At 37.1% G+C, this 15,029-nt stretch overlaps 1 protein-coding gene across 1 annotated transcript in view; it reads right to left on the bottom strand.

Moving 5' to 3' along the window:
* Window positions 1-15,029, bottom strand: part of LOC150106147 (putative fatty acyl-CoA reductase CG5065) — a 212,891-nt gene that overhangs the window by 91,288 nt on the left and 106,574 nt on the right. The window contains exons 5-6 of the mRNA XM_090393891.1: window positions 12,262-12,334; window positions 7,744-7,850 (exon numbers count right to left, since the gene is read on the bottom strand). Coding sequence (XP_090250017.1) covers window positions 7,744-7,850; window positions 12,262-12,334 — 180 coding nt within the window. The remainder of the gene's footprint in view (window positions 1-7,743; window positions 7,851-12,261; window positions 12,335-15,029) is intronic.

Raw genomic sequence — 15,029 nt, forward strand, 5'->3', positions numbered from 1 at the left:
AATAATAAAACTTTCTTACTGTTATTTTTTTCGAAATGAAATTCAATTTTTTCTTACTCAAGACTAAATAGTGATCACTTCCAATTTCAAATCCTCTGTACACTCTGGTGTCCTGCACCAGGGAGAAAATATCACTAATTGATAATAATATAGTCAATGAGAATTTTCTTATTCCTTGCCTCTTCTCTCCATGTGAATTTGTGCAAATTTTATGTTGGAACATGGTGCTAGTAATAACCAATCCATGTCCTGAGCAGAAATCCTACAGGTATAGTTCGCCCACAGATTAGAGACCCTTCAACATGTCCCAAAAAGGAGAATCTATTCCGATAATAGGGTAATGAATCCGTCTTCTGGAATGAGTTTGTTTATTATTACAGGTCGGATAATTTATCTTTTCTTTTACGAACATTGTAGTTTTTAAAGTGTACTATTTTGCTTGTATAACAGTTGGAAAAATGTACGTAGATTATTAAGAAAATTTAAAAAAAAAGGTATAGCATAAAACAAAAATTTATGAAATTTATTTTTAAGAAAGTCTTCTATAAAATAAAAATAATTATACAGAAAAACAGAATTTTTTTTTCAAATGAACTTAGATATTCTATACTTACAGTTGAGAGAATTGAGACACTTGAATGTCCCAAACCAATTAATTATATATGACTTTTTGTGACTGTTTTAACAAACCCATGCAAAAAAAAGGTTGGAAAAAAATACCATTATCAAGTCCTTTTAATCTTCATAGTCATCTGAAACGGTGTCTGAATCGCCATCACTTTCACTTAAACTGTTCACCAAAGGTTGGCATAATTCTTCAATAATTCTGTCTCTGTCCCAATACATATTTTCCAATGAGGTGACATGAGAGCAATATTTTCCCCAGTTTTGAGCGGTAATACTTTCAATCGCCTGTTCTGACAGCTTAAAAAGTGTCCACATGTCAATATACCCAGTTATGTTGCGATGGCAAATGAAACTTTTCACTTCTTCCCAAACATACTCAATAGCATTAATATCACAATGATATGGTGGTAGCCTCAAAGCTAGAAATCCATGCTCTTTGAGCATCGTGTCGAATTTAAATAGTTTAGTTGTGGGAGAGTTTCTTTTGACCAAATTAAGCAATTCAATTTTTTGCATATCTGGGGAATGAGAAATGTTATTTGCAGAGAGCCAATCCATAAGAACTTGCTTCTTATTAGACCAATTTGGAACTTTGTTTAATCGAATACAGTGATATAAAGCATTATCAATTATAACAACAGCATTTTTAGGAAGGTTTGGAATCAGTTTTTCTTCTGCCCGCTTTTTGAATATCGTAGAATTCATTTTCCCATGGTAATCTCCAGTAGTTGAATTGGCTTTGTATAGTAAGTTTGAATTCGGTAAAAAACCCATTTCTCCACCTGCACACAAAATTATTATGCGCTGCGAGGCATTTCTGGTTTGTAGCATTTCACATTCTTCTTTAGACTGCCAAAATTTTCCATAAGGTCTTTTCTCCTCCCTAAAATGTAGTATTGCTCTCAAATACTGCATTCTAGATAAAACAATGTCACTTCGCTCCATGATAAGTTTCCTTTTATTCTGGGACTTTTTAAAACAAAATCTGATTTCATGAAGTATTTTGCTTAAAGAAAAAATTAATTTTCCTTGGAAAAGAGAAACTTTAAGGAAAATACTTCATGAAATCAGATTTTGTTTTAAAAAGTCCCAGAATAAAAGGAAACTTATCATGGAGCGAAGTGACATTGTTTTATCTAGAATGCAGTATTTGAGAGCTACAGTTTCGATGGTTTTCTTTCTCTGGCGCTTTTTTTAGGAGTTTTAAATTTTGGCTTACCTTCACCTTTTGATTCCCTACGAATTCTTTTAACAGTCGACCCTGATACACCTGCAATTGTACTCGCACGTTTCATGACTTGAGAAAGGGGAACAAGGAGACCTTTTAACAATTCTTTTTCACAGAATGTCAGCACATTATTCAATTTTGCAAGAGCTACTGAAACGTTTAACAACAGAACTTGTTGACTGTACTGGATCCATCATACAAATTAATAATAAAAAAATAATGCAAAAAAGCAACAACAAAAATCAAGCTACTATTAATACAGCGACAGACAAGAAAGCACGTGATTTCGCATGTTGGCGACCAATTCGTACATCCTTCATTTCTTTCTTCCCTTCAGCATGAATCGACTATTCTTGGCAAAACGCCAAGCAGAGATCTACAAATGGTGGGCATACTATATTTGCCATTATTATTAGCTTTGCTCTTTTCTCCAAATTTTCCCAAAATATTTTTGTGTCTGATAATCATTTCCTACTCTGCTATTTAGATCCTCAACAAGGACCAACTTTTCCTTTTTCATTGTGTCAGTTGCTTTCTCTAAAGCCTCAAAAAATTCCTCCACTTCTACCTTAGTAGAACCTTCTGTGGGACCATAGGCACAAATAGGTCTCATTGTCCAGTTCCCCATTCTGAGATTTGCCCACATCACTCTACTTGAGACTGCCTGCCATTCAAGAAGATTAGCTTTGTATTTAGTGTTGAATACTATGGCTACTTCTTCTTTTCCTTGATTTTCACTGCCTGAATATAACATTTTGTATTTATTGCTCAGAAAGATCTCACCAGTTTTTGTTTTTTTGTGTTTCAGTCACTCCTATTATGTCAATCTGGTACTTATCTAATAACTAAGCTAAATCCATTTCTTTGCCTCAGGCTTCGTATGTTGATAGTACTGATCTTTAACTCTGGTGATGTTGAGTTGGGGTGTGTTTTCAGATTTGTTCCAGTAGCTGACTTTTCACTGTTTGCCCTGGTTTCCTGGCAAAAACAACTGGGGCCTTGTTTAACCGGGCGACGCCCCAGCCGGCATAAAATTCTGTCATGTTGTACCATCATTTATGTTTTGGTTTAAGCCAATAAGAATACAATTTGGTTGGCTTAATCCCAAGTTGCCAGCCCATCCTCGTGCATTCATTATCCAGGTAGACACCTAACAGGGTGCACCACGAGAAGGTGAGGATTGGCCATTAGGTCAGAAACCCTGGTCGGTTCTCCGTATTCCTTTAAAGGCTATATGGAAGTCATACAGCTTTGACCCTTAAGCACTCTTGAATGTGCAATATTATTAATATTATAGATTCAGGCCTACACGGAGTTACAAAACTCATCGTGGTTAGGTCAACCCTACAAAACACAAAATCTATCATACCACTCCTGGTACTCACTGATCTTTTGTGCTTCGAATTGAATCATTCTATCAGGCAATAGATTTCATCCTCCATGAAAAGAAACCACTTCTCACCCTCTTGCTCACAACTTCCTTTCATAACTTTCAGGGGTGGCCCCTTGTCCTCGCTCTTTCCCCCTGTTCCACTAAATGAAAGAACTCCCTTATATCAACCCTGTAGCTACCTCTAAACAGTTTAAAAGTCTGAATTATATCACTGCTCTTTGTTCTCTCTACCAAATTCTGCAGTCCACATTCCCTCAGCCTATCCTCATAACTAACATTATACAGTACAGATATCATCTTTGGTATAAGTTTCTGCACTCTTTCCACAGTTAATCAAATGGAATAAGAAATTCAATATGAAATAGTGAATGTGAAATTCCTCTTCAATATAGAATAAGAATTTAGCCAAAACATTAAACTAGCAGTATACAAGACAGTGTTCAAGCCAATTTTAAGTTCACTACATCTGAGAGCTGGTTAGAAATAAAGCAATTGATCAAAGACTGGAGACCACAGATATGAGAGTTGTTAGAAAAATTAGAGTCATGAACAGATGACATCAATGGCAGAATCATATTTAAAATGAAGACATTAGGAAGAACTTTATCATGAAGCTGTGGGACCGGATAGTATTTTGCCACGGGTTCTGAGAGAATCTGCTAAAGAACTGACAGCTCTGTTGACCAGGCTTTTCATTGAAAGTCTGGCTATGGGAAAGATGCCCAAGGAATTGAAGGAAGGTAAAATAGTGCCTTTGCATAAGGGTGGTAATTATGTGTGTAATTGTGTGCCAGTTTGGAAGTGTGTAATTATAGGCCAGTTTGTGTTTCATCAGTAGTTGTTAAGATCTTGGAGAAATTAGTGATGGACTGTATACAGCATTGGGCAGATGAGGGTAATGTTATCTGTGAGAGTCAACATGGATTTGTTAAGGGGTGCTCTTGCTTTATTAATATGATTGCCTTTTATAATAAAGTGACAAGAGTAGTTGATGAAGGAAAGGCATATACTGCCATTTTTTTGGATTTTGTAAAGGCATTTGACAGGGTGCCACATGATAAGCTGATATTTCAGTTGCAGCACATGTGTTTAGATGTCAGGTTAGTCAACTGGATTCAGGGTTGGCTGTTTGATAGATATCAGAGAGTTGTGAATGGTGGGGCAATATCAAGAAGGCAGAAGGTTACACAGGGGGTCTACATGGCTAAGTATTGGAACCTGAACCTTTATATTAATGACAGTGTCAGTGGATTGCAGAGGATATTCAGCTGTTTGCAGATGATGGGAAGCTGGGAAGGGTTATTAGTAATAGTGCAGATGTGGCAACCCTGCAAGAGGATTTGGATAAACTAGATAGATGGGGAAATGAATGGGGTCGTCGGTTTAATGCAGTAAAATGCGAAGTCTTGAAGTTTTGAATACATTGACGGGAGGATGCATACTCGATTGGAGGAGCTGCACTGGAGGAAGTAGGGGAACAAGAGATCTGGGGGTGATGATTGATAGAAAAAAATGAAATTTAGGGAGCATATTGCAAAGGTGGTGAAGGTAACCCAGAGGATTGCTGCAGCACTGAGAAGGATGCTGACCTGCAGAGATAAAATAGTTATCATTCCTTTGTATAAAATAATAAATTTAGTTTAATCCTTTATCCAAGTGTGAGCAAACAAAAGTTTGTGCCTGAAAGTATCTTCAGGACTGGGGTAAGGTAGTGCAACTCATTGCAAAGGTGGAGGGAGCTAACATCACTCCTATCTCAGTATCTCCCATAATGCAAAACACATCTCCTTGTGGATATGTATAATGTTATGCATTAAGGGGAGGGCCACTACCCAGACTAGTTTCGACCTTTATTGAGGTCTCTTCAGTGAGAGCCAGGCCCAGATGTGGAGATACTAGGCAGAAGCAATAGCAAGGTCATCTCTACCTATAGGAGTTGCCAAAAGGTGTGACACCTTTTTATTAAATTACTCCGGATTTAGAGAAAGATGTTGAAAATTTATTTTTCACTTGGTTAGACTATAATAAATTTAGTTTAATCCTTTATCCAAGTGTGTGCAAACAAAGTTTGCACCTGAAAGTATCTTCGGGACTGGGGTAAGGTAGTACAACACCGAGAAAGTCATTGCAAAGGTGGAGCAAGCTAACATCACTCCTATCTCAGTATCTCCCATAATGCAAAACACATCTCCTTGCAGATATGTATAATATTATGCATTAAGGGGAGGGCCACTATCCAGACTAGTTTTGACCTTTATTGAGGTCTCTTCAGTGGGAGCCAGGCCCAGACGTGGAGATACCAATTCCTTTGTATAAGATCCTGATCAGACCACACACTTAGCCTATCATTCTCAAATTTGGTCCCCAGGATTTGAAGGGGATAAACTAACTGTAGAAAGGATACAGAAGCAGATAATAAAGATGGTTTCAGGACTGTACAATGTTAGTTATAAGGATCAGTTGAGGGAATGTGGACTGCAGAGTTTGGTGTATAGAAGGAGAGGTGATATGATTGGGACTTTTAACTATTGAGAGGGGTTGACACTGGGGAGTTCTTTCGCTTGGTGGAACAGAGGAGGGAGTGAGGGAGTGCTAACAAGGGGCCATCCCTGTAAGTTACGAAAGGAAGCTGTGCACAAGAGGGTGAGGAGTGGTTTTTTTGCACGGAGGGTATGATAGACTTTGTGTTTCCTTGGAAATATCTCCCGCAATGAGTCTTTTGACTCCATGGAGACCTGAATAATAATAATAATAACAATAACTTGACATTGTTTGTATTCAAGAATGTGTGAGCAAGGCTAATTTAAGGTGATATGGTCATTTCCACAGAATGGGAGAGAAAAGGTTAGCAAAACAGGTGTTTATTGTCAAGATGCCAGAAAAGAGACCCAAAGGAAGATCAATGTCTAGCTGCATTGATTTAGTCAGAAGCGCCTTAGAAGAATGAAGTGTTAGATTATGACAATACTGGAGTACTGACAAGCAACAGACTAATTTTAAAAAAAATTGTTGATAGGAGATTAATAATTATTATTATTATTCATGTTAGAGGCTTAATGGAATATTAACAGCACTGAGAAAGGATTAAAACTAATTTTAATACTTCCAATATTTCTTCTCTGTCACAGAGACATCTTCGGGGATTACAAAAACTTTTTGTAACAACACACACACAAATACAATACAAAGTGAAACTAATGTTCTATCTAGGTGGTGCACCCTTATGGGCATTTGCAGGCGGCCTGGGATGGAAAGAGGGATCTCTGATAATTACAGTTTCCCAAATTTGGGGAAGTTTAATGCAACTGTATTTGTTTAAATTAGGTTGAAATATTAGGAGATGAAATATTGGAAGTGTTAAAATTAGTTTTAATCCTTTCTCAGTGCTGTTAATATCTCAACCTAATTTAAACAAATACGGTTGCATTAAACTTCCCAAAATTTGGGAAACTGTAAGTATCGGAGGTCCCTTTTTACATCCCAGGCCACCTGCAAATGCCCATAGAGGGCGCACCACCTAGATAGGACTTTAGTTCCACTTTGTATTGTATTTGTGTGTTGTTACAAAAAGTTTTTGTAATCCTCGAAGATGTCTCTGTGACAGAGATGAAATATTGGAAGTGTTAAAATTAGTTTTAATCCTTTCTCAGTGCTGTTAATATTCCATTAAACCTCTAATGTTAATATTCCATTAAACCTCTAACATGGATTCTTCACAGCACTTAAGCCTCAACATACGTATTGTTGTTATTATTATTATTATTATGATGTAACACCTCCAGGGAGTCCAAAGACTCATCGAGGGAGAGTGTGCCAACAGCATCGAATGATTGAACTCCTTCCAACTACTAACCATGCTCAAACTTGCTTAACTTTTTTCGAGCCATTAGTAGTGGCTCTACCAATCGACCAATTAGCAGATTTACATAACCATAATCATCACCAATTTCCTGATATGTATCCTCAAAGGGTGTTATTATGTTTTTATGATAAGTTATTATGATAGTACTACAAGATTAAGTCAGGAAATTAGTGATGATTATGGTTATGTAAATCTGCTAATTCTGAAAAAGGTTTTCAAGTCTGCATTTGCTACAGTGAAGCAAAGTTTTTTTTTTTGTTTTGTTTTTTTCCCATATGATTTTCTGCACAAGTTATCCACAAGGCATGGTCATCTAGACCTGACTGACCATTTGTGTAAATGACAACATATAAGACATGTGACACTGTAGTGGTGGTGTAATTATAACTTATAATAATAATTCTATTTTCATTTTAGAGAATAAGGAGAAAAAAATCTAAGTAATGCAAATAAAGCTATAATTCTATTAAGTATGAAATGAAAAACTGCCTTCCAAAGTTCTCTTACATGAAGATATTACCAAACTTTGTCATATATCTGAACAACTTTTTGAAAATGAATTTAAAAGTGATCTTAGACATGTATATACTATTATACAAAATGAGGACAACAAATAATGAATTTAAGACATACTCTGTAGCTTCAACAATCTTCTGTGGTGGTACTGGCTCAGGATAAAGTATTTCATCAATTTCTTTCCTGTTGCAATAGCTATAAGCAGTGGACACGTGAACTAAGGCCTGTGGTAAAACAATTTTATATATGTAAGAGTGACACTTTTAAAAGCAGATTCAATGTAATGTAATGTAATCCATAAATCATAATATATATAAAATAGATAGGTATATAAACCACAACCTTGTGTAGTTAAATTATACTTGCAAAAATCATATTCTTGTTTTTGCGTATTTTACCAAACTATGAGCAAATGAAAGTTTACATGGGAACTATCCTCAGAACTAGGCTATTTGTATATAGAGTGGCTTCCCATCAAGTTGTCCAAGCATCATGTAATGCACAGCCCTTCTCAAGAAAGTTTGCTATGCATTGTTTTTTTTATTGTGGTCTCATCCTTTCCAACTTGCTATAACTATCCCTAATCTAAAGTACAGTAGTATGGGGAAACATATTTTGCTACTTGCATGTGGAAATGTGACTTCTGCCAGTGAATTAGCTGTAAGTATCTCAATGGGTTAAGCATCCACTTGTGAGACCTCACTAAAAATTGCAAACATTTGAGTAGTGACCCTTCTTATAATTATTATCAGAGAACTCCAGAGAGAGAGAGAGAGAGAATCAAGGACTCATTGTGGTCATACATCACCCACACCAGTTGTTCTAACTTTCCTGCTTGCCTGGTTGGCCGAGTGGTTAGCATACCCACTCTTCAGACAAGAGGCTGCAGCTTCAAATCCCTCCAAAGGGAATGGATGTTTGTGATTGTCCTACTAACCATTTACCATATGCACTGCTGTAACCTGTGTCCTAGTGCAGTATGACATTTGATATCTTTGCACCATAAAAATCACTTTTTAAAAAATCCTAATTTCCTTTAAATTCATTCATACTAGACACACTTACGACTTCGACAGGAAAACTTCCACTCACTCAATGCACTGAGAGAAAAATGTAGCTCTCACCCTTTTCTAAACTGAACACAAACTTAACTTCTACTGATGTCCCTTGTCCTCTCCCCACCTTTCATATAACAAAAAATTTCATCAACCTATCCTATAACACCAATTCAGAAGTTTATCATATCTTATTATTTGTCATATCTCCCCTCTTTCTACAGGCCACATATTCTCAATACATCCTTGTAATCTACATTCTGTAATCCAATGTCATCTTTGTACCTCTTCTTTGCACCTTTCCATAGCCCCTTTTATCCTCTCAGAAACAATGAAACCAAATCTACATATAACAGTCCGGGTGTGGTTGTATCAAGTCCACAGAAGTGAAATGGCTTCCCTATTTCTATGGCAATGTTTGTTTCAGCATTACATAATACTATGAGTTGTAATTGCAATTTCTGCTATATGACCCGACCTTTGAAATTCAAATTCCTGTTCACCATAAATCCAAGATCCCTAGTCTCCTCAATCTCTCCAAGCATAATCCCACCAATATAACATGCAGTTGGAAATGTAATGATGCCAAGTTATCTCGACTCCTCAAGAACTGAGATAGACATGCATTGCAGGAAAAACTCTTAATCTTCAATTCCTTCTCTCTTCCTGAGGGGACAGGAAAAAGCATATTTGACTTTTTCACATTGATGTTTAGGCCTTGAACTTCAAGGAAATCAACTGCTTCACGAGGACTTCCTGCAAGCCTTCTCTATCTAGTAGGGATTATGAGTATAGAGTCATCAGCGAATGCCATAGCATTAACAGTGGTTGTGTCAAGAGAGTAGTCAACATGGCTTGGAAGAAAGTGAAGAAACTCATCAATAATACAATTTAAGAAAATGAGAGAGAGAGAGACTCTTTAGTGTACACCCCTAAGTGCTGGGTTGGATGTTGACCAAGAACTCAGGGTAATAGTAAGGGAATTTCCATAGTAAATCCCTGATACATAGGTGAGGAAAGCTCTGTCAAAGACCTTCTGGATGTCCAAGGTTGCAATAAAGAAAGGCCAAAGTTGGTGTTGGGATTCAGAGAGAGAGGAAAGAATGAAGATATTCTCAGCACAGACATCCACAGGGATGAAGGCTCGCAGCCTAAAATCATGTTGGATGTATGACTGAAGATGTTTAACTAATACTTTATGTAAGAGAATAGGAGATTTTCCTTCTTTGGAATGAACACCATTCTTGACTGGCAAAGATACGATGGTATACATTTGGTAAACAGAAGATCTTGCAAGATAGGCAGAGGGACCCACCTGAGCTTTGCAGCAGTAAAGCAGTACTGCAGCTGATGAAGTGGCCCGAAGTAAAGACTTTATTTCATCAAAAGAATATTTCATCAAAAGAATATTTGGAATGGACATTGAAATAGAAGGAAGGAATTAATCAGGTTGGTATGGTGGTGGAGTGGAAAAGACATCTCTCCAAAACTGGACAAACTCCTCATGCACATCAAATTGGAGGAGGAGATGCCCCATACAGCATTGTTCTAACACAAACATTTCTTTCTTCTCATATAATGCCTTTATATGGGCATAAATGCTCTTTCTCTTTCTACATGGATTGAAAAGATGATGCAGGATGATATCCCCCACTAACCAGGAAGGAGAATATTGCCTGGAAAATTCTGTCTCCAAATAATGATCCAACTTTACTGTAATAGATACTTCACTGAGTGACAATCTAATAATATTCTTTAAAACCCTGTGAATATACTGAGAGAGAGGAGGCTGACCCTAAGTTGCTGCAAGGCATACTTTAAGAAGGAATGTAATTGTACTGGTTACTCCTCTCTTGAGATGACAGCAATAGAGGGTTATTAGTAACAGTGCTGATGTTTTAGCTCTTCAGGAGGATTTGAATAAGCTGGAAAGATGGGCAAATGAATGGTGATATCAGTTTAATGACACCAAATGTAAGGTTTTAAAATTTGGGATCCACAGATGAGATGCATGCTTTATACTCACTTGGTGGAATGATGCTGGAAGATATGGAGGAAGCAGAGGATCTTTGAATGTTTGAGAATAGAGATTTGAAATTCCGAGTTGCAAAGCTCGTGAAGACATCTCAGAGAATTGTGGCAATGTTGAGGAGAACATTGACCATTAGAGATAAAAGTGTGCTGGTCCCATTGTATAAATCTTTGATCAGACCACATCTGGATTTCTGTGCTCAGATCTGGTCACTGGGATTTGAAGAGGATGAAGTAATAACTTTGGAGAGGGATAACAAAAACAATATCAGGACTGTACAATAGTAGAACAAGAGAAAGGAACATCGCTGAAGTTGTAAAAGGGTAAGAAATAAGTTTTTTGCATGGAGGGTGGTAGGAGCATGGAATGCATTGCCTGAGAGAGTGGGAACGTGCAGACTGTGGATCAGCTTAAGGAGTATGATAGACTGTGTTAACTAGTATTGTCCTTCCACAATGAGTCTTGTGACTCAATGGAGGTCAGGAGAATAATAATAATAATAATATCATCACTTTAAAATGAATTAACTTTCCATATGAAAGTCAATATTCTTCATAAAACTCTATTAAAGCTTCCGAAGAAATAACTAAACCATATCAACTGTTAGAAACCACTTATCAGACTGATAATCCTAAATAAATAAACTTCACTGGGCCCATTTCTAAATGAACTGGATATCAATAAAAAGTTCCTTTTTCAGCATTAACTGAAATAACTGACTTAATGACTAGCAAAATCTTCACACTTCTCTTAATACAAGGATATATTCCCTTGGTCTTTCATTTCTTTCTTCTAATTTCTGTGCCATCTTCATATATTGAAGAAAAAGAAACTCAATAGTTTTTTGCCTGCTTTGTTCCTTTCCTTCTTTCAGAGCAGCTGAACACTTAGCAACATCCCATAATGTTCTTTTCACTTCTGTACATGCTTAGAAATAATTATCAGTTGTTTGTTGATGATGCAAGACTGGGGAGGTGATGTAAATATCCTGCAAGATTATTTAAATAAATTGGCATTGTAGGCAAAGGATAATGACTGTCAATTTAATGTTGCAAAATGTAAGGTTATGCACTTTGGGTTAAAAAGGGTTGCATACAGTGTCTCACATTGAATGGTACTGGATTATAGGAAATTGATAAGGCTAGGGACATGGGGATAATGGTGGATAGAGAGTTGAAGTTCAGAAGGCATAAGATGCAAAAGTTGGTTGCTGGTTTGTGGGTTACAAAGTTTAGTTGATAGGTGGAAAAGATGGGACATGATAGAAACTTTTTAAGATATTAAAAGGGATTTATAAAATTGATACAAAGGAAAATTTTCAATATATGACAAATAGAGAACTAGAGGCAACCATGGAAGTTGTGTAAGAGTGTGGTTAGTAGTGGTATGTGCAGACCAGATTTTTTGCATGGAGAGTAGTGAATGAGCAGAATGGATTGCCAGAATTAGTTGAGTTCCCTGACAGTGAATGAGTTTAAGGAGTGGTATGATAGATACTCATGGATATAATAATAATAATAATAATAATTAAATTAATATTATACTTACAACAAGGTGAGTCATTTTTTGGCATAATTCTATGATAGTTCTTGTTCCAACTACATTAATATTTACAGATTGCCTAAAAGAGAATAAAAAATTAAGTGGGATAAATGAGAAAGCTCCTTCACATAATGTTAATAAATTTGCATCATAGGTAGCAGTAAATAATATTTGCAGAATAAAAGATGAATTTTAGCAGTTCAGTTGGTAATATGCTTATATTCCTATCCACTGAGAATTACTATTTTTACACCTCCGTGGAGATAAAACATGTTGTGGAGGGTGCAATCTGGTAATTATGCTATTGCCATCCACCTAGTGTTCCAATAGCTGAATGTCACAAATTTCTTAACTCCTGCTTACTACCTTGCTAATTTATGTGTAATATTACATTTATTTTTTAGTAATATTATTAACATCTGACTCCATGGTCAGATGTAATAATAATATTACTACATTAGGGGAGGTACACACTATTACACACAATGCTCATCCAACCGTGCTTTAAACTGATTCAATGTATCTACATTCACAACACATTCAGGCAATGCATCACCAACCACTCTCCACGTAAAGAACCATCTCCTCACTCCTCTGCTTGCACCCTCCTTATAGAGTTTCAAGCATTGGCTTCTTGTTCTACTCCCTCTCCTATTCTATGAAAAATGTCTTCCAGTCAACCTGATAATAACCTCTGACTAGCTTATATGTCTCAATCATATCCCTGCCTTTTCCTCCTATTCACAAGGCTCTCAGACTTACATTCTCCCAATCTGTTCTCGTACTCCACATTCCAAGGGCCACTACCATTTGTGAATCTTCTAGGGACCCTTTCTAACATATCATTGTCACCATGAAAACCTAGAGACAAATCTGTGCACAGTAATCCATATGAGGCCTGATCAAGATATTATACAATGGCATCATAACCTCTGTATTTCTGCAGAGTCCTCCACATCATTGCCATTATCTGATGTGACATCATTACAACCTGTGCAATGTGGCCCCTAAATATAAGATCCTTGTCCAACATTACTCCCACATCTCTCATCTCCTCTACTTCTTTTAAAGTTTCCCTGCCAAGGGTATACTTTGCATCCCATCATTGCTTACCAAATCTCAAAAACCTTATACTTTGCAACATTGAACTGATAGTTCCACTTACCTGCATATTCGTACAATCTATTCAAGTACTCCTATAAGACCATAATATCTGCTCGACTCTGCATTGCTCTCCCCAATTTTTCATCATCTGCAAACAACTGCATATCACTAGTTAAACCCATCCCTGTATCACTAACCAAGTACCACAAAAATGGTCCCAAAACTGACCCTACGATACATCACTAGTGACTTTCCTCTTTCAGGATACTGCACCTGCACATACAACTTTCTGATACCTATTTGACAGCCAGTCACTGATCCAACTCATAAGTCTATTATCCAATCCCATCTGTTTTAATTTATTTAACAGCTTGTCGTGTGGCAGTCTATCAAAAGCTTTAGCAAAATCCAAGTACATCACTGTATATGCATCTCCCTGTCCAAGATATTTGTCACCTTGTTATAGTACATAAGTAAGTTAGAAAAACATGATCTTCCTTTAATAACCCCATGCTGATAACCACATAAGATACTGCTGTTATCAACCTATTTCTGTATTCTACTTCTCACCAATCTCTCCAGTACCTTCACAACTCCAGATATACAGATTGGCCTATAATTTGAAGTTATTATTATTATTATTATTATTATTATCACCCAAGACTCCATGGAGTCAAAAACTCATCTAGGAGGTCCTATTATCATACACACAACTCATTATACTGCACTTTAAATACACTCAAATTCTCTGCAGACACCACACTTTCAGGCAAGGCATTCCAATCACTCACAACTCCGCAAAATACCTGCTTCTCACTCCCCTGCTCACATCATCTTTATACAGTTCCCAGGGATGACTTCTGGAAGCTGTATCAGGGGAGAACCAGAACCTTTATACAGTTTTCAATCTTTCCTCATATTTGACATTCTAGAGGTCAGAAGCTACCTTAGTCAGTCACCTCTGAACCCTTTCCAACATCTCTTCGTCCATCTGAAAACCAGGTGAACAAATCTGGGCACAATAGTCCTTGTGTGGCCTAATGAAAGTCTTAAACAATGGAACAAGAATCTCCTGCTTCTACAATCAGTGTCTTCTGCATCATTCCCAGAAGTTTTTGTGCTGTCTTCACAATTTTGGCAATGTGTCCCTTAAATTTCAGATCCTTATCCACTATCACCCTAAGATCTCTTATTTCCTCCACTTTCAACAATATATCCCCACCAAGCATAAATTCTACATTATTATTATTATTATTATTATTATTCAGGCTTCCATGGAGTCAAAAGACTCATCGCAGGAGGTCCTTCCTAGGAAACACAAAGTCTATCGTACCACTCCTTAAACTCATTGGCCGTTCTCTCGCTCTCACCACTTCTATCAGGCAATGCATTCCATGGTTCAACCATCCTCCATGCAAATAAACCACTCCTCACCCTCTTGCTCACAGTTTCTTTCGTAACTTTCAGGAATGGCTCCTTGTCATCACTCCTTCATGCTGTTCAACCAAACAGGGTTGACACTGGGGAGTTCTTTCAAGTGAAAGAACTCCCCAGTGTCAACCCTGTAACCACCTCTCAACAGCTTAAAAGTCTCAAACATATCACCTCTCCTTCTTCTATCCACCAAACTCTGCAGTCCACATTCCCTCAGCCGATCCTCATAACTAACA

This window comes from Typopeltis vanoorti, chromosome 6 (assembly GCF_054136105.1).
Source record: "Typopeltis vanoorti isolate ZY-2024b chromosome 6, IOZ_Tvanoo_1.0, whole genome shotgun sequence".
NCBI lineage: Eukaryota > Metazoa > Arthropoda > Arachnida > Uropygi > Thelyphonidae > Typopeltis > Typopeltis vanoorti.